The sequence below is a fragment of the Leucoraja erinacea genome, chromosome 39 (assembly GCF_028641065.1).
Source record: "Leucoraja erinacea ecotype New England chromosome 39, Leri_hhj_1, whole genome shotgun sequence".
NCBI lineage: Eukaryota > Metazoa > Chordata > Chondrichthyes > Rajiformes > Rajidae > Leucoraja > Leucoraja erinaceus.
The window spans coordinates 8,634,508-8,654,802 of NC_073415.1; the positions used below are offsets into that span (position 1 = coordinate 8,634,508).

The window sequence follows — 20,295 nt, forward strand, 5'->3', positions numbered from 1 at the left end:
TATTTTTAAGAGGGAGTTAGATGTGGCCCTTGTGGCCAAGGGGATCAGAGGGTATGGAGAGAAGGCAGGTACGGGATACTGAGTTGGATGATCAGCCATGATCATATTGAATGGCGGTGCAGGCTCGAAGGGCCGAATGGCCTACTCCTGCACCTAATTTCTATGTTTCTAAGGAAGGTTTGGAAGCATGCAGGTTGAGGGAAGCATGCAGCCAAAAGCAAGGGAGAAGCACAATGGTAGAGATAGAGGAGTGAAAAAGGAAGCAAGACAAAATGTGTAGGGAGGAACTGCAGATACTGGTTTACACCGAAGATAAGACACAAAAAGTTGGATTAACTCAGCGGGTCAAGCTGCATCTCTGGAGAAGAGGAATGGGTGGCATTTGGGGTCAAGACCTTTTTCAGACCGAGTCAGGGGAAAGGGAAATTAGAGAAACAGAAGGTACATAGAACAAATGGGGTAGCATACAGGCCAAGGTGCCAACTTGCTCCTGAATTGCAAACGGCATTAAGTGTATTCCATAGATTAAGCACAGCACTGCTAGCAGAATGCAAATAGGAGCATAGAAGTTACCAGCATTCTTGATATGAAGGAATTTATGACTGGTGGCATGCTCAACTAGACAAAATTTCCTGGTTGTACCACAAATTGCTACGCACTCATCCCATGCAATGAATAAGTCACAAATTGGGAATTCCCTATATTGTCTGGCCAAATTCATGAAAATTCAAACATGCAAAAACAAATTCAGTAATATACATGTTAAAGTAATGAACAAATATGATCAACTTTGAGGGCTTATTTACCGTCAGATATTTGAGAAGCCAAGAGTGCTTGATCATGTGTAACAAAACACACCAATGACATTCGTACTTGAACCCCTTCAGATGGAAGTGAGAGTTACCTCTATCTTTTCCTCAATGAGCTGCTTGGCATGATCAATCTGTTGGGGGGATCCACGGATGGTGAAGAGTTTGAAGTTGGGATCACCATTGGGAGGGGGCTGCCGCTGCAGTTCCACAAAAGCACCGGTCTGTTGGTTGATTGCCTTCACATTTTCCCCACCTGAAAAGTTTAAGCAATTCCCTTCAGTCTCACCTATAACATTGAACCCAACTGCCACAAAGTAAAGCAAAAACATTGACTTATAAAAGGTTGTTTAAGAGGGAACTGCAGATGCTGGAGAATCGAAGGTTACACAGAAAAGCTGGAGAAACTCAGCGGGTGCAGCAGCATCTATGGAGCGAAGGAAATAGGCAACGTTTCGGGCCGAAACCCTTCTTCAGACTGATCGGGGGTGGGGGTGGGTCGGGACAAGAAAGGGAAAAGGAGGAGTAGCCAGAAGGCTGGAGGGTGGGAGGAGATAGTAGGGGAGCTGAGGAAGGGGAGGAGACAGCAAGGACTAACAGAATTGGGAGAATTCGATGTTCATGCCCCGGGGGTGTAGAGTCCCCAAACGGAATATGAGGTGCTGTTCCTCCAATTTATAAAAGGTGTCGAGTTTAGTCTGTACATAATTAGCAGTGAAAAATGTACTCAAGATAATTGAAGGAGGCAAGAGAGCTGGAGCATTTCAGAATGCAGCAGCACCTATGACTTAGGAGGAGAAGGTAGGAGAATGGGGTTAGGAGGGAAAGATAAATCAGCCACGATTGAATGGCGGTGGGCCGAATGGCCTAATTCTGCTCCTATCTCTTATGACTGTGTGGGTTTCCTCCAGATGCTCCAGTTCCCTCCCACGTTCCAAAGACACTCGGATTGGCAGGTTAATGGCTTCTGTAAATTGCCCATAGTATGTAGGAAGTGGATATAAAAGTGGAATAAAAACTAATGTGAACAGGTCTTAGGTTTAGATAGTTGGTGTGGACTCAGTGGGCTGACAGGCGTGTTTCCATCTGCAAATCTAAACTAAATAGTCTCCAGACAATATCAGACCATAGCTACAAACAAATTGAAAATTTTGTCAGCTCCTGATATTCCACGGATCAGTAATAATCTAATCACTAATTATCCAGTATAGTCAAATGAATGCTGGGCAATGTTGTTGACCAAGAGATAAAAATCAAATATTCATAAGATCTTAAGACATAGGAGTGGAATTAGGCCATTTGGACCATTGAGTCTGCTCCACCATTCGATCATGGCTGATCTATTCTTCCATCTCAAGCCCATTCTATTGTCTTCTCTCCATAACCTTCAATTCCCCGTACTAATCAAGAACCTATCAATCGCTGCTTTAAAAATACCCAACGAATAATAAAATGCGTCTCGGATAAATATAAGAGTGAAAGCAAAGGTGTTTGACCTACCTCTGCCAATGACCAAACCACACTTGTGGCTGGGGACTGAGAAGGCCATCTCTCCTCCAGGGGGGCCCATGCCCCATGAGCCTTGACCTCTGCCCCTTCCTCGGCCAGGGCCAGGCATTCCAGGACCCGGGGGACCGGATGGCCCAGCCTAAACAAACACACGCAGTTTAATACAAAAAGTCACACACCAACGCTCAGGATTTAAAAAATAGGAACTGGGTACATACTGATGAATTTGTTAATTCAGGAGACCCGCTGTGAAAATGTGTATTCAAAATGCGCTACATGCAGAATGGCAAAATTTAGTTCCTCGAAAATGTTGGAGCATAGGTGGGGTTTGCAGCCATCTTTGTCCAAGCTAGGTTGCTATGCAGCACTATTACATTCAGTGCCTGTACCAATGCTGGATCAAGCAGAGATACTCTGCCACAATGCTTTTGTCACCTTTTAAAATGGGCAAGCAACTAAAGTGCATATTATCCATGGAGCACTAGCCTCCTTCAGGAGTGGTGTGGTGACACAAGAGGGCAAAATAAACACGGACAAAATCAAGAACAAAAGTCCATTCCATACCCGCACGTTCTGCAGAAGGTCAGTAATTATTTGTGCAGCATGCTGGCATCTTTCTGGAGGCCCCATTACATGCGCTATCTTATCAGGCGTAGATCCATCATCTACGGGATGAAAGAAGGGGGGAGGGGGGGGGGGGGGGAAAAGGACTTTATTGAAAGGTGAATGTTAGCACTTCCATAGCAGTTGCACTATTACAGAAACCAAGTCCAAATGGAACAGACAATACCTGAAACAATGAATCAAGATGCTCAAAACAAAAAGTTAGCTTTGAGACGGTAAGCAAGTTGAGTTTTTTGGGTCAGTTACACTCATCGCTAGCAATATAATCAAACTCAGTCCGAATGACGGTAAAATTCCTCCTTGTGTCCTGAAGTCCGAAGCAGTCCTGATCTAAAGTTCGATATGCCTAGGTCAAAGGTCACTATGCAGAAACATTGCTGGAAAGCAGTAGAGCTGTGTACAAAGAGACCTTCATTTCTTCTGTTTTTTCCAGCTTTGATTCCTCTAGGTAAGATAAACACTGCTTTCAAACTATGAATTAGTTGTATTTATTGTTCCTTTGTTAAAAGCGAAGATTGTGTCGTTTTTTTATTGTTTCATGCTTTGGTGGGTGAGCGAGATCGTGCTCGTCTGTGGTCGGGTCTCGGACGGGACCTTGAGCTGCACCTCTCTCCTTGTCCAGTGGCTGTTGATTGGCTCCCTCGGGGCCGAGTGTCAGTCATCGGCTGGGATGCACAAGGGGTGCTGTGGTGGCTCGGCGGGACAAGCTGAGTTGAGCTGGGCTTGGTGCTTCTTCTCCGTGCTGGCTGTGGGCCTGGGGCCGTTGGTGTGTCGGTCACCCCGGACATCTCCAGCCGCTGCCACCCCCCCCCAGGCTGGGATGGAGCGGTCCAGTGGAAGTTCGGCAGCACTTGCAGCGCCGGGTTCCATCCTGACTGCGGATGAGACGTGTGCACGCTCTCCCCTGTCTCCCACTCACATCTTCCCCCTCACTTAATCTCGCTGTTGTTACATCCCACTCTCCCGCTACCTGTTCCTTTTGTGTGTGGGGGGGGGGGGGTGAGGAGATGACCATTTATGGGATTCTCTCTCAAATCGAGAATTTCATTGCTCATTCGTATTCATAGATGAGGCTGAAGAATTCCATTGCCTTGAAATTAGCAGAATAGTGAAATTCGACTCAGAAACTACCGCTGCGTTCCAGTCTGAATTACACATAATTTACCTATAATGTGACCACACGGCACCCGTTCCTCAGATTAAATATATTTTTACACATAAATTATGAATAAAGATAAGAATTTACAGTTTCTTTGTTCGCTTTTTCTGTATGGTGAATGACCTTTGACAAATCCCACGATTCCTTGCGTTTTTCGGAATACCGAACTCGCTTATAGGGCCCTTTTCCAGCCCTAAGTGGAGGCATCAATTTTCACTTCACTGAATTACTCTCCACACACCATTCCCACCGCAAGGGACAAACTTTTCAGGGAGTTGCTAATCTAGACAGAAGCTGTAGACTTAAACCTGCAACACTATTGCCCATCCTCTGCACAGTGTACCTTCTGCACCATGCGGGACCAAATCTGTGCCGAGGTGGAAAAAACGTAAACGCTAATGGTGCTCTTTAGTCACACATAATTCCAGCCAATAACTTTGGCATTTGCAGCTTTAAAAATAAATCTCAGCAAAAGTCTAAAAACACAGAAATACTTAAAATAAAAAACTTCCACATAACTAATCTTCTGTTCCCAGTCGTGTTTGGGAAATGCGGATAAATAAGGAAGTAAAAATAATTTGGTATTTTAATCTCTGGTGGCAAAAATTGTAATTGAACAAGAGTTTAAAATTAATCCAGAGCATCTGTACGGAAAGCAGATGGTAGATTGTCTGAAGAAGGGTCTCGACCCGAAACATCACCCAGAGATGCTGCCTGTCTCGCTGAGTTACTCCAGCATTGTGTGTCTATCTTTGACTGATTGGTTACATTGATGTGCCTCTGTGTAATACCACCCCAGGCAACCCATAATTGTGCCATCAGGGAATACAATAGCTATCTAACGCCAGTGGACCAACATTTATTTACACCACCAGGGTACAAGGTGGGAGGACTTATGAGCAGTGGTATAATTTCCATTGGTTAATACAAGAAGTGATGTCAAATGTGCACTAATAACTACAGCTAAATGCTCCATGTGTGTTGGCTTCAGAAACACCTAGTTTGGTTTTAAAATCCGGGGGACTCCTGGGTTTAAGAAATACTGTGTCAGATGCTGAGTGCAGGGAATGGGACTGACCTGGTTTGAACTGTATTCGGACTCCTGCGTCATTTTGTATCTTCTTGATCATTTCTCCACTTCTTCCAATCACTATTCCCACCGAATGCCGCGGAACTGGAACCTAGAGTTTGAAGATTTTATATGGACGTCACAAATCCGACACACTTCTTAATAACCTAGCATCTCAATGCAACCCCCCCCCCCATTAACTTTTCTCACCACAATTATTGCCCACAATTACCATATAAATGGTTACATTTGAAACAATTTAGTGTCTAAACTAGTCCAAATCTAAAGACCATAAAAAATGCATATATAAACATACACTAATTACATCAATGACAAAATGAAATAATCTGCTGCTAATTCCACATTTAATTAAATCATGAGAAATGTGCTCATAAATTGGAGGATACAACACAATTCGACTAAATCCAGTGCCAATACTTTAAATTGAAATGTAAATGTAGGCACCATTTGGAGATCCTGCATAGTTCTATACTACCTCTATATTACTGCAGCACTGTGATCCAACCAGACCTGCTCTCAGAGAGCAGATAAAATCCAGTTGTAACTAGCCAGTCAGGTAAAACACCAAATTAATGCGTGTGACAATCTCAAGCAAAGAGTACAAAATACTGCATCTTGGAGGTGCAAGATAACATTTGGGAAAGGGAGGGTAATGGGTGTATAATACATTATTTCCTATACATCTAAGTGCCAAATTACCCATCATCTCTACCATTATGGGTTAAATAAATTAGAGCAGATTGGGCAATTTTGTAATCCAAGAGCAATGGTAGCAAATACAAAAAGGGAAAATGTCACTCTGGGTACACAATGCCACCTGAATAAATCTATCCCTTTTGGATTATGCAAAGAACAATAAGCAGATAGATATTGCTCTCTTTTCTGAAACCAGATAATAAGAAGTTCCAGATGGTATCAATGCAACTTCCAGCGCAACAGCAGGAATATGAAAGTGGGAAGATTAACTTTTAAAGGGAGATTATTTATGTGATCAATGCATCTCTGGTTAAAGTTAGAACATTTCAAAAGCCAAGGTTTACATTACAGCTTAAGGAAAGTCACTTTAGTTTATTGTCACATGGTTTCTGACACCTGATCGATTTTACGAACCATTTAGAGTGTAGCACAGATAATAACTGCTTTCCCAAGCTGTGAAAAAAGTTCAAGGAAAACCATTGTTTGTACTTACATCTAAACCACCAGCGCCGCCGCCACCACCACCACCACCCCCACCACCAGCACCACGGTTGCCAAACTCATTCCTGTCTCCAAATCCTCCCTGGTCACGTTCATGGAGGATCTCCATCACCATGTCTCGAGCTTGCTGCAACCACACACAATAAAAAAAGTTAAACTGATGCGTTGTTTGACACACCAATTCAAAGATGCATGTTACCTTTTTTAAGCTTAGAGCCACACTCAAAACTGGGTGATGCAGATTTCTTCTTGCTTCAGCTAAGATGTCAGCTAGGGTCAGCCTGGCTGATTTATTCGAAAATGAACAGGTAAATCTTAATCCAATTTCACCAAGTTTGAAATATATAACATTTGAAACAGGCCAATTCCAAGTTTTAGCTCTAACCATGAGCACAAAGTTTGTGCAGGAATCAGGTTCAGAATTAAAGCCCTGTCCCACGGTACGAGTTCATTCCAAGAGCACTCCCGAGTTTCAAAAAAATCAAACTTGTGGTAAGCACGGAGAATTAACGTGGCAGGAACGAAGAATAGCTCGCGGACGTCTCTTAGCGCTAACAACAGGTACTCGGGAAGACTCGCCAACGGCAGGTAAGCACGGGAAGACTCGTGAAGATTTTTCAACATGATGAAAAACGTACACGAGAGCCCCGAGTGGCCATTACTGTAATTCTCCGAGTTCGAATCAGGGCAAACTCGGGAGAACTCTTGGAAGAAACTCGTACCGTGGGACAGGGCCATATCCCGGAGTAGGTAAAATTATTTTTGTGAAACATTGAATCATTCTGCATCTGGCAATTGTACATTACTGTTTAGCAAGTGTTTCACACTAAGTTGAGAAGCTGTTCAGAGTTTTCTGCTGACAAGAGGAGTGGTTTCTTGGATAACTAAATCCAGAAATACTAGCAAATCATACCTGGACTTTAAAAGGATCGCCAATAATCCGGAGTGGTTTATCTATGTTCGCACTTTGTGAACCATCTTGGATTAAAATCATCTTCACTCCAGCACGTTCCTATTTGAAACAAGTGACAGATTATTCAGCGACGTCGTGTGAAAAGTGCAACACCCCTGTCCATAAAGCTTAACCAATAATTCCTCGCCGACAATACCAATAAAGCAATTCTAACAATTCAATACTTCAGGATTTGTCAAACATACACATTACCTAGGTCTCAAATTATTCTACAACTATTTTTGTAAAACAATGTAAATTTGAGGAATCTGATGAAAAGGTAGCATGATCAGGCATTTATGGAAAGATGTAATCACAGATCACAGCATCTTGAAAAATCTTGGTCCTAATGTTGTCGAAGTTTGGTACTCAATCCAATTCCTTCTCTAGTTGGCCAGCCAACATGATCAAGATATGGCTAACATGAGTAGTTATCATTCTTTCATTTCTTTTCATCCTCCACATAAGGGACCAGCTTCTTTGTGGAATCCAACTTAAACGTTTTATAATGCTACAAACATGAATTTCAATATCCTAAGGTTTGCAGCTTATAATTATCAACTGCAAGGGTGCAGCTGAGCTGGACGGTGATAATTCACGCTGGCAAACCCCTTGCCCCATTCGCACATCAGCTAAAATGAGCTGCAGGAGAAAGGCCAAGCTACCACAACACAATTGATCCCCAAACCTTTTGATGTAGAATGGGTTGAAGTAAGCTAATTAAAGAATACAAGAAACAGATAGTTTAGAATTAACTATTATTCCATTGCCTTTGATTTTATCCGTTTAGTACCTGAAGTTGTTTGATGGTCTCTCCACCTTTACCAATGATTAGTCCAGCCTTCCCTGCTGGAATGACTATCTCCTGAATAGATCCACTTTGGCCATTCGTAGAGTCATGAGACTGGCCCGGTGGCCCACCTCGTCCTCTGGACACGATCTCATCCAGTAGCATCTTCGCCGTCCTGAAAAGGGAACGGACAAATTAAATTTCATCCTGTGGTTGACTAATTGCATGTCAGGTAGTTACACTCGCTCCAGCAGTTAATGCTGTTTCCGACAGCCTTCATTCAGCTTGCTTACTGTATTTATAATAACATAAATTAAAGTTAAAAGTCAACTCCGAGGATATTTCACAAGGGAATATTTGACGAGGGAATATTTTTGCTGGTCCTATCAAGACACATCAACATTACTCTCAGGAAGACATTTGCACTCACTGAATTGACTCCGAATTCCCAGTCAACGAGACGCATCGTTCTGGCATACCTCCACTTTCTGGAAGGGAAATGTCATATGCAATCAAGGGCAAGTTTATAACACAAGCTAAATGTAAACAACAATTGATGACAGGTTGAACCGAAAGCAGCGATGTCTTAAGTGCTATTTCTTTTAAGAATGATATTCTGCAAATTTATGAATGTGTAAAATTTGGTTGCCTCGATGTACACAAGATGTCATATGATTGAAGAAATTTGAAAGGAAGATGTTTACCAGTGCTGTAAAAACTTGAATGGCGGTGCTGGCTCGATGGGCCAGCACCACCATTTGCAATAAAGATCATAGTCACAGGTCACTTATTTCCACGTCAAAAGATTTGGGGATCAACTGTGTGCTTGTTGTGTGGGTTACTGGTATTTTGTGTTAAAAACAGGCAAGGCTAGATGAACGTAACATGTTTGTAAAAGCATTTTTAATTTCAGCAATATGGCACGGTGCCAATCCACCCATCAAACCGATGTTTCTGTTAGAATAATCTAGTCACTCTTCGCTTTTCAACAAGTATTAATCTACACCCTTTTGAAATCTACAAATAGATCTACTTCTACTGCCCTTCCCAGCAACAAATTAGAAAAACTAGTTTACCCAAGTGTTATGTTCATATGTTCGCCACTTTATATCTTCACCCCATGGCTTACCGAAACACAAGGGAAACAATTTCTCATTCTCATTGAATTTATCCCGACTTTTGATATTTAATCAAATGCACTCAAGGAAAGGCCAGTCCCCACTACAACAATCAATGTTATCACTTCACTTCCTCACCTCTGGAATACTCAGGTAAATCTTTTTTTGGTCCATGTCTAGATCGTCATGTTAAAAATCTCAATACCTTGACTTAGGGCGCTGTAGTGGAAGGGTGACTTAAGATCCAATTAGGGCTGGAATCTGGGGCAACAGGCGGGGGGGGGGGGGGGGGGGGGGGGGGGGGGGGGGGAGGGAGAGGTGCGGTGGAGGGGTTGAGAGCAAGAAATCACTACTTAAGTTGTGCTCCTTCATTGAGCCAGACCGATTTAAATAAAATGTTGTACACAAGCATTGAATTACCAATTTGTGTTAAAAACAAATAAAGGAAGAATACAAAGAACAATGTGGATGCTGGCCTAGAAAGCCAATTACAAAATATTTTTTACTCACCATCACAATTTGGCCCTAGGGAGGGAAGAAAAATCACAATTGATATTGATTTGCAACAACACAAGCCGTTGGGATCAGATTTGTGATATTTTTTGGGAGCCCATAACAAAACCATAAGCCCCTTGGTACTGCCACGTGAATTAGGCCAGCTAAAAATTCAGTTTTATTGATCTCCACCTGACAACGCCCAAAGAATGTTACATTTGTTAATGAACAGCAATTGGGTGAGAGGGCAACGTTTACTTGGGTCAAGGGAAGAACAGAGCAACTGTGATTGGCGGGACATAATACCCTTTGTTATTGACATACAACCCATTGTCAATAACAACAATGTTACTTGATTTTATTTGGTTTGGTTTATCGGTTAAATCTCGACAGGGCCAACAGCTTGCTGACATTTCAAAGCATACTATCATTCCCAATCACCAAAATAAAAACTAATTGATATTAACTTTGGTTAACCAGTTGACTGTCCAAAGAACAAATGGGCCACCAACTTGTATCTTTGCTTGACTTACAAACGCGGCTGACCATTTCCTATTCCTTTAAATGCCGCCAAATCTGACTCTTATGCATTTGCTTTTGCCAAAGTTGAAATCAACTTAGCGTCAAAGCTAAAACCCTCAACATTTAGGGTCAGTCTGCAAACGCACAGCCATCAACTAAATCCCAAATAAAAAGTATTCATTGAAGCGATTCAAGTGATAAAAGTGCTATAGCTAGGAAACTGAGAATCTACAGCTAACTCAAAATCATGCACACTAACAAATCTACTATACCTGGAGCAATCTGTACTTTGCAACCAGATTCCTGCTGTATTCGGTTTATCTGTTCCCCACCTCGACCTATAACTAAAATAAAAACATTTCCACAAATTACTGATGCCTACACTTGTTTAACATTCAAAGAAACGCAACTACCAAAATTCACATGTAGTTTACACAAAAAAGCCAAATACCACCAGTTATTGCAGAGTAATTAAAGCCTAGACTACATCCCTCCCAACTTCATGCATCCACCACAGGACCCTAGAGCCATAAGAACACCAAAGCTTTCTCATACAACTTTCTCACCTTAACCCAAACCCAAAGTGTATTGCATCCATGGCTCTACCTTGGCCTCTAGTATCATTCTACATTGGAAGGGAGGGGCTCCCGCAAGAAAGATTTTGAAATAATGTAGCCAGATAACCTCAAAGCACTTCAGGCAAAGGTATAACAGTAATCAGTGTTCTGGGAATAAATACAAAACTTTATCTGGAAGACGAAACAAAATTTAATACCACACTCATACATTACAGACTTACCAAGACCAACCATCCCATCTGGCACTCTGTAATCCTCTGTAAGGGTTGCCCTGAAACAGTTGAGGAAAATTCAGTGCATGGATGCATAGATACACACAAGAACCATTCATTTTAATCACTCTCTCATGGGTTGTACCACAACAAAATGCAAATGTCCATTGCTGAGATTATTATTATTATTATTCCAATTTATTTAAATACTTTAAACTTCCCTGGCAGTTGTAGCAGGTACAAATATGCATCTGAATCAATATTCTAAGCCTCTGATCATTGTCCAGTAACCTTATTTTTATTCCAAGGTAATCTCTCTAGCCTTCGCAACCAAACTTGGGTCTTATTCTGCGATATAGTTTAAAGATAAAGTCAAGTCAAGTCAAGTTTATTTGTCACATACACATACGAGATGTGCAGTGAAATGAAAAGGATTTGACTCGTGATGGTAGATTAATTAAGCCTGTTCCTAGAGCACAACGTTACTTGAAACTCCTTACCACAGCCTTGAAAATTGTTGGATTAACCCAGAGTGTACCACATACCTGCTGTGTGTAGTTTAGCCTCACAAGCAATATGTCAACTACAAAAGGGTTTTTTTTGTTAAAAAGGGAACATTAAGAAAACATGCTGGTATCTAACAAACTACAGGAAAACATAATCTCAACCATTGAATACTATCTCATCATAACCAGAAACAGACACTGTACAATGTCAGAGATAATTCCAAACAATGATTGAAGATGAAATGAAAGCAGTCTCTCCTCAATCAGACAACATGCAAGTTGGAAGCACTCTCCAAACAAGCAAACTGGGTTTGGGTCAAAATAGACCACAAAATTATCTACATCCATATCCCTCCATTCTATTTAAACAGCCATGGCCAACCTCTATCAAAATCAACAATATTAATAATGCACAATGCATTATAATAATTTATCACCTAGAAATTTATTTTATCAACATGTCAGGTATATAATTACAACTTCTGCGTTGTTTACTATGTGGCGCATTATAAATCATATTGTACACATTCCTTCGAGCCTTCTTTCATTTGTATGTAATGAAATCTGTATTATGTGGAGGCTTCATTTAAAACTTGATTCTCTATTCCATTCCTCCTCTAGGGGCTGACATGCTTGACAGAGTTCATCACCTGTGACGCTGTCTCTCACCTCATTTAAGACCAATAAACAATGCATCCGTCATTAAACATAGAAAAACGGGTGCAGAAGTAGGCCAGTCGGCCCATCGAGCCAGCACCGACATTCAATATGATCGTGGCTGATCATCAAAAATCAGTGCCCCGTTCCTGCTTTTTCTCCCTATCCCTCGATTCATTTAGCCCTAAGAGCTAAATCTAACTCTCTCTTGAAAACATCCAGTAAATTGACCTCCACCGCCTTCCGTGGCAGAGAATTCCACAGGTTCACAACTCTCTGGGTGAAGAAGTTTTTCCTCATTTCAGTCCTCAGCCATTATTCTTAAACCGTGACCCATGGTTCTGGATTCCCCCAACATCGGGAACAGAAGCAACTTTTCCTCACAAACCATGTGTAAGCTTTGGGTGGCAATCACGAAGCAGAACTCGGAAGAACCCATGACAACTGTCTACATCCTATCTCAGGGGCTCAGAAATGAGATTGGTTTACACCATACACTTGTTGACACTGAAGACAAGGCTTTTCTCTCAGAACCACAAAACAGCTGCACATTTAACTTTAAACGCCTCACTCTCCTTACCTTTGCTGATGTATGGCTGCAAGCTGAGCTCCAATTGCTGGGAAAGAAAATAGAAAGTTAATGGAAAAAAACATTTCCATATGCAACCCAGGATTAAAAGAGTAAATTAGAGTCAAAGGTTGCAGTGCATCCATGAAAAATTATAAAATTTAAACCCTCATTAATGTACTACCACAACTTCTGAAGCTACTTCCTAAAGTGACTGCATTAATGAGTCTCATTTATACGACAATTACATTGGACAAGTGTTCAGATATTTAAACAATCAAGAAAAGCACTTTAACTGCATATTGTAAATTATATTGTAGCAATCTGCACAAGAAACAAGTGGAACTCATTGCCACAAAGGGCTGTGGTGGCCAGGTTAGTGGATATTACTAAGGCAGAGACAGACAAATCCTTGATTAGAACGGGCGTCAAGGGTTATGGGGAGAAGGCAGAAAAATGGGATTCGGAGGCAGAGATCAGCCCTGATTGAATGGTGGAGTAGACTCAATGGGCCAAATGGCCTAATTCTACTCCTATAACTTGAAGATCTTAAAAGATGGAGATATGACAGATGACCAAAGCAACACCAGACTGGACGACTTGCCAAACCACAGATGTCACATACGATACCTCACTCAAACCACTTAATGCAATGCGATTTGTAATAAATATGACCTTTATGTTTAGCCACAAGGTCCAGTCTGCACTCTTAACGTTTTGACGTGTCGTTCCTTAGGTGGCACTGCGGTGTGCAGTTCTGCCACCGTGCATTAGGAAGGTTGTAATTAAGCTAGCAAAAGTGGAGAAAGGTTATACCGGAATGTTGCCCAGACTAGAGGGCTTTGCTGCAAGGAGAGGCTGTTTTCCTGTAGTGGAGGCGGCTGAGGGGTGACAGAATTTTACAAAGTTACGAGCAGCATTGGTAGATAGGCAGGAGAGTTTAAGGTGAAATCTTGAGCTCATGTGCTGAGAGCTATAACAACATTTACAGAATGCATAGGTTTAAGAGAGGGGACAATTTTAAAGGGAATCTGAGGGGCAATTTACTCACACAGAGAGTGATTGTTAAATGGAACAAGTTGCCAGAGGAAGTGGGAGAGGTGGGGACCATTACAGTATTTAAAAGACATTGGCCTGGCACATAAATGGGACGGTTTAGAGGGATATGGACCATACCATACACAGACAAATGGATGCCGAGGAAAAAGATTTCAATTAACTGATTTATCTTAATTCCTTGTAATGACACTGAACTTTTTGCCAACCAACAAATTCAGTAAAAAGATTTTACTTACGATCGCTTTGTGCTGCCATTTTTTTGCTCTCCGGCTGATCTGTAAAATAAAGTAGTAAATAATTTAATCTGTTGTACACACTGTGTCAAAAACACTTATGTTAACAATTTATTTAATCCATGCATGCATTCTTAATCCTGTTCCCCACCCACACCTTGCAGTGACAGGAGTGCAGAACTACAGATCTCTCAACATAGGCCTTCATACAACATTTTGTTAAAATCAGTATCTAGGTCATTCAAACTGCAGACTGGTACACATCATTGCACTTGCTCACCTACCACAGTATTATTCTCATCAACTTATAATTGACTTACATGAAAATAGGGTCTCGTTATGCCATTTGATGTTAAAATGTTAGGAGCAATGATCCAGTTGTACTGCCACATTAAGTAACATTTTGTGACTGGGTCAGTTCACCCATTATGAAGCCATGAAGGAGTCTACTTTAAAATGATCTTTTGATCGACGCTTTTCATTTGAATGTGTTATATGTACTTCCCAGTCCCAACTCGTGCACAGCCTACATTCAAAAAGCATTTGTGCGACTGGCAGGATAGATTTGGCGGCTGCTGTGGGAGTACAGGTGACCATTCTTGACATTAGCTAACATTTTGACACATCAAACCCAAGAGGAGTACATTTTAGTTCATCCGTTGATGTCCATTTTGCAAGTCCTATCTCGAGACACTCTTTCCAAGACAGCAGCCTTGCCCCTTTTAAAATGATCAACAGCATTTAAAATTACATCTGTAGCAAAATCTTAAAAATATATATTATTAGCCCAAGGTACACTGTGGCTAAATTTGTGAGCATCTCTTTGCTGATTAAGAAAAGCAAAACAAGACTTAAAATGCTTCCCCAGACTATGTATTCTTGTGATAGAGCCCATCTCTGCAGTCATCCTCTGAAAACAGGTACAGAGCCCTGAGGTAACCCAGGAAGGACCTTCATGGTCAAGAAGATACAAACTGCAAAACTGGGTAGAATCGGTTGGCAAAACTGGCACATTGCATGGGTGATAAGAGAAATGAGCACTACTTTTGTTAACATTCAATCTTACAGCATTAAGGCACAGATGCTGCATTTTTGCTATATTAGAGCTGCTCATGTTGAAAGATCCTTCAATCTGGAAATATACAGAGATTAGGTCACTGATAGATTCTTAGCTGATAAGGGAAAGATGGTCAATCACTCAACTGATAACATTTAGGTTAATGTTATCAGAGAAATAAGGATTTTTTAAAGCAATGATGATTGACAAGAAATGTCAAAATGATGAAATAATATTTTAAAAAGGTTTTCTGACATTGGTTGTTGAAGCAAATGGGTGAAATGCAAAGATGTCCACATTCAGGAAACAAACTGCACATACAAGCTTCCCAACATAAACCGTTTCTCATGGTGCAGTGGAGTCAGGTGACAATATGCACAGCAAGAATGGAGCTGCAAGACACATCAGAAAGCTAATCTCTGATGCCAACTGCTACGTAGACAGGTGGCAAGAAAAGTGACGTAATGACGGCAATTTAACAAAACACAGAGCAACGAGCAACCAAAAATCAAGACTAGATATTGTGGGCAACAAATTAGACCGATTACTCAAGGAGAATTATGCATTTAAGTGGATGCTGTGATGAGAAACGTACATGCCAAGCATATCTATCTTTTTAAAAGTTTTAGAAAATATAGGAAAATTGTAAACAGTGGAAACATAGGGTGTTTATACATTTGGTTTAAAATTGGAGAATATTTCGGCATTGTATTGCTCAAAAATCCTTGTCGTTGAAAGTAAAACTAGTTGTCTGCAGCATCCAAACAAGATGATGAAAGGAAAGAATAAGGAATGTTCTTCACAGGTCACTGCACCAGAATAAAAATATGGCAAAAACCCTTGTAAAATGTACTGAATTCAGACAACAAGATTTAATAACTTTTGGCAAAGCAACTCTACCTGGCTAAATTATACTACTTCACATTCTACTTATTTGTCAAATGTTCTTAAAGGACATACGCACATTTTGCCACTGCAATTGATGCTACTAATGCACCCGTTCCTGACCTTTAATGGGAAATAGCCAAGAGGAATTCAGCTTCTGTGGAAGACTGAACAGATAACATCCCTAAACTGAAATGTCTATCCATTTCCTTCCATGGGTCCACCGAGTTTCTTTAGCAATTTGTTTTTTTGCACAAGTTTCCAGCATCTGCCGTCTCTTTCAACTCTATAGGAAATAGCCACATCAGTTCAGTTCTCACTTCTAAAACAGATTCACAACCTGGTCTAAATCGTGCTGCCTCTGGACATCAAGCCCCAGGTGTAAAACCATACTGAAATATTGCCGCAGTTTTCCACACGTCAACTCTGCGCGTCACCCTCAACTCTGCTGTTCATTTCTGATAGAGCCACAATAAAAACAAATTCTATTTGATGTTCAGGCTTCCAACTACCCAGCAAACTGCCCCAGTCAGTGGAGTTTAGCATGCAGATGACAGTGCAGTTTTCCAATAACTGTGTGGATTTAAATAAATTCTTTATCCTGATCTTTTAAGCACTGGCTTTAGGACTAAAATGGTATACATAGAAAATTGTTTGCATTTATTATTCCGATCTAGAAAGAAGCAGATTGCATTACAAACTGGCACGAAAATAAAGGTTCTTCCAAGGCAAGACAGGTGTTAAAACCCAATCCCTTTATCTTCTATCTTACACGTGTAAAAACACAAAAGCTGAAGGAACACCCCTCACCTGCAATTATATTTAGGACAAGATTAAATATTTAAAAAGCCAGGTCTACTCATTATGCATGACAGAAGGCTGTGATGTCTAGAACATATGACAGCCGAGCAAGAATGGCTAAAACTCACCAAATCTTATCATTTATGATGGAGTAAAAGTTACGACGCTTAAAATCTGGCTTTGATACAAGAATCTTCAGCCGCGGGACAAGACCGCGAATCCAAATGCCTCTCTTTTCAAATACCATCTCTGCCATCTCCTGCTTTTCTACACTGAACTCAATTGTATTCTGAACACATTTAAAACCACCTGCTTCAATGTCTCTTCCCGGGAGATTTATGCCACCACCGTTGGTTGCAAAACAACTCTACTCTTGATCTAAGCGTGCTAATTTTAGCTTGTTCTTTGGCTACTGAACACATTATTTAAGTGGGAAAGGTACCATCGGCTTGGTCAACCCCCGCCATTTTAACTATTCCACTGACTGAACTTGGTAACATACTTGCTTGGTCACCTCCAAATTCCCCTTTGGTCCAAGAATATTGGCCCCATAATTCGGTGAGCACAAATGAAGTGAACAGTGAAAATCCTTAACAAAGCTCAATTCTCCTGGGCTATACTTTGTGACCTATTCCATCTGTCATAACAGCTGCAGCCAGCACCACTACATTGCTATTATTTTACACCAGTGTTAAGCATTATGATCCACCCCCAAACCATTCACTACCCCTTTACATCCTCATAAACTTATGAAACAAGCTAAAGCATGCAGCATTCAGAACAGGTCAAATGACAACTGGAGTACATTGAACAGTATCGCACAGGAACAGGCCCTTCGGCCCACATTGTGTGCAATGACCATGATGCTAAATCTAATCCCATTTGCCTACATATGATCCATATGCCACAATTTCCTGCCTATCTAAAAGCCTGTTAAAAGTCACTATATTGTATGCATATACCGGCCACCCAACAATGTGTTCTAAGCCCATATTACTGTGCAAGACAAAGTCTGCCCCACACATCTCCCTCTCACGTTCACCCCAGGCACAAAATGCTGGAATAACTCAGCGGGACAGGCAACATCTGGAGAGAAGGAATGGGTGACATTTCGGGTCGAGATCCATCTTCAGACCCGAAACGTCACCCGTTCCTTCTCTCCAGAGTTGCCACCTGTCCCGCTGAGTTTTTCCAGCATTTTGTGCCTGTATTCAATTTAAACCAGCATTTGCAGTTCTTTCCTTCACCCTAAGCACCCCTTTTTATTACTCCCTTTTACTTTATCTATACCTCTCAATATTATAAACCTCTTAAGGTTATCGATAGCCTTGATGCTCCAGAAAAAGCTGTCCAACCTCTCCTTACTTTTAATTTTTTTAATCCAAGCAACATTCTTGTAAGCCTCACGCACATTCTCCAAAGCCTCCACATTCTGTCTGCAATACAGTGACTAGAACGGAACATAATATTTCAAACATTGCCCAAACAAAGTTTTATGCAACTGCAACGTGATTACATGACTTTTATATTCAATGCCCCAACTGATGAAACCAGGCATGTCATATTCTTTCCGTCACCCTATTGACTTGTATTGCCACTCTCAGGGACCTTTAGACTTCAACCAAGACACCTCCGTATAGCAATGGTCTCAAATGTTGAATTCTGACAATCGTCTACACTGCAAACTTACTAATCAGCACACGATCATTTTTGTCCAACTCATTTACGTATACCATAAAGAGACACCCCTGCATGACACCGCTGGTCGTAGAACTCAAGGCAGACACAATCCACCGTCATAACCCTATGGCCAGGCCAATTTTGAATCCAATCCAGCAAATCACCATGGATTCCATGCATTTTCATCTTACTGAACAGCTAGCATAAGGGACCATATCAAATGTCTTTCAACATCCATGAGAGAACATCCATTACTACCCTAGCCTCAAAAAACTAATTGTATGAAAGACATGACCTGCCTCATACAAAGCCAGACAAAAAAAAATTCAGGAGTAACTCAGCGGGACAGGCAGCCTCTCTGAATAGAAGGAATGGGTGACGTTTTGTGCAGAGACCCTTCTTCAGACTGAGAGTCAAACGAGACAATAAAAGAGATGAGGATCAAGGAAATGTAGAATAGATCATTGTTAGCTAGAAAAAGGTGACAACAAAGCAAACAGAGATAAAATGTAATCTGGGACAATAAGACTGGTCAGAGAATTGAGAAGGAGGAGGGATGGGGAGAAAGAGAAAGCACGGGTTATTTGAAGTTAGAGGTCAATATTCATACCGCTGGGGTGTGAGCTGCCCAAGTAAAACATGAGGTGCTGTTCCTCCAATTTGCGCTGGGCCTCACTCTGACAATGGAGGCCCAGGACAGAAAAGTCGATGTGGGAATGGGAGGAGTTAAAGTGTTTAGCAACCGGCAGGTCAAGTAGGTTGAGACGGACTGAATGGAGGTGTTCAGCAAAACGATCACTGAGCCTGCCCTTGGTCTCGCCGATATATGGGAGTCCACACCGGGATCCACGGATACAGTAGATGAGGTTGGAGGTGTAATTGAACCTCTGCCTCACCTGAAAAGACTGCTGGGGTCCATGGACGGAGTCGAGGGAGGAGGTATAGGGACAGGTGTTTCAGCTCCTTCAATTGCAGGGGAAGGTTCCTGGGGCGGGAGTGGTTGGGTGGGAAGGGATGTGTTAACCAGGGAGTTGCGGAGGGAACGGTCTCCGCGGAAAGGGGTGGAGATGGAAAGATGCGGCTAATGACGAGTTCCTGTTGGAGGTGGCTAAAATGTAGGATTCTGTGCTCTTTGTGAAGGCTGATGGGGTGGAAGGTGGTGGCTCAGAGGACTCTGTTCCTGTTGCGACTCATGGTCAGCTTGACATAGACTACAAGACCTACACCCAAACCAATTAGGAGCAGACGAGGGCATTCGATCCAATTTGTGATCCCAGCTACAAAGACAGATGTATACAGCAATTTGTTCTTCCCCCGCACAATTAAAGCATGGAATAATCTCCACCCAACTATAGTTACCCAGCCAGATGCAACTAAATTTAAAGTAGCTCTTTCTTCCCAATAACCATTTCTGGATTAAGCCCTCCCTTCACCACCTCCAGTTTAAATTCCATTTGGAATATTTTAGAGGACCAAGAAACCAAGAAGAAGGGGAGGGGGAAGTAAGAATGGAGCTGCAGGATATCAAGGAGACCCTAGAGAGGGCCTCATCTATGATGGAAGAGGAAAACCCCCTTCCCTAAAGAATGAGGACATCTCAGATGTCCTGGTATGGAGCACCTCATCTTGGGCGAAATAAAGGAATTGGGGGATGGGGATAGAGTCTTTGTAGGAGGCAGGGTGGGAAGAGGTGTAGTCTAGATAGCTGTGGGAGTCAGGAGGTTTATAACAAATGTCATTCGATAGTCTATCTTCTGTGATGGAGACGGTGAAATCAACGGTAGGGTGATGTCG

At 41.7% G+C, this 20,295-nt stretch overlaps 1 protein-coding gene across 4 annotated transcripts in view; it reads right to left on the reverse strand.

Moving 5' to 3' along the window:
- The window catches only part of khsrp (KH-type splicing regulatory protein), a 39,674-nt gene that overhangs the window by 9,871 nt on the left and 9,508 nt on the right, over positions 1-20,295 (reverse strand). For 3 of the 4 annotated variants that reach the window (XM_055664204.1, XM_055664203.1, XM_055664205.1), the window contains exons 3-15: positions 14,082-14,120; positions 12,799-12,835; positions 11,065-11,114; positions 10,538-10,609; positions 9,759-9,773; positions 8,561-8,618; positions 8,134-8,305; positions 7,302-7,400; positions 6,381-6,515; positions 5,180-5,282; positions 2,883-2,983; positions 2,310-2,457; positions 905-1,065 (exon numbers count right to left, since the gene is read on the reverse strand). In XM_055664204.1, coding sequence (XP_055520179.1) covers positions 905-1,065; positions 2,310-2,457; positions 2,883-2,983; positions 5,180-5,282; positions 6,381-6,515; positions 7,302-7,400; positions 8,134-8,305; positions 8,561-8,618; positions 9,759-9,773; positions 10,538-10,609; positions 11,065-11,114; positions 12,799-12,835; positions 14,082-14,120 — 1,190 coding nt within the window. The remainder of the gene's footprint in view (positions 1-904; positions 1,066-2,309; positions 2,458-2,882; positions 2,984-5,179; positions 5,283-6,380; positions 6,516-7,301; positions 7,401-8,133; positions 8,306-8,560; positions 8,619-9,758; positions 9,774-10,537; positions 10,610-11,064; positions 11,115-12,798; positions 12,836-14,081; positions 14,121-20,295) is intronic. The other variant, XM_055664206.1, reaches the window with a different exon arrangement.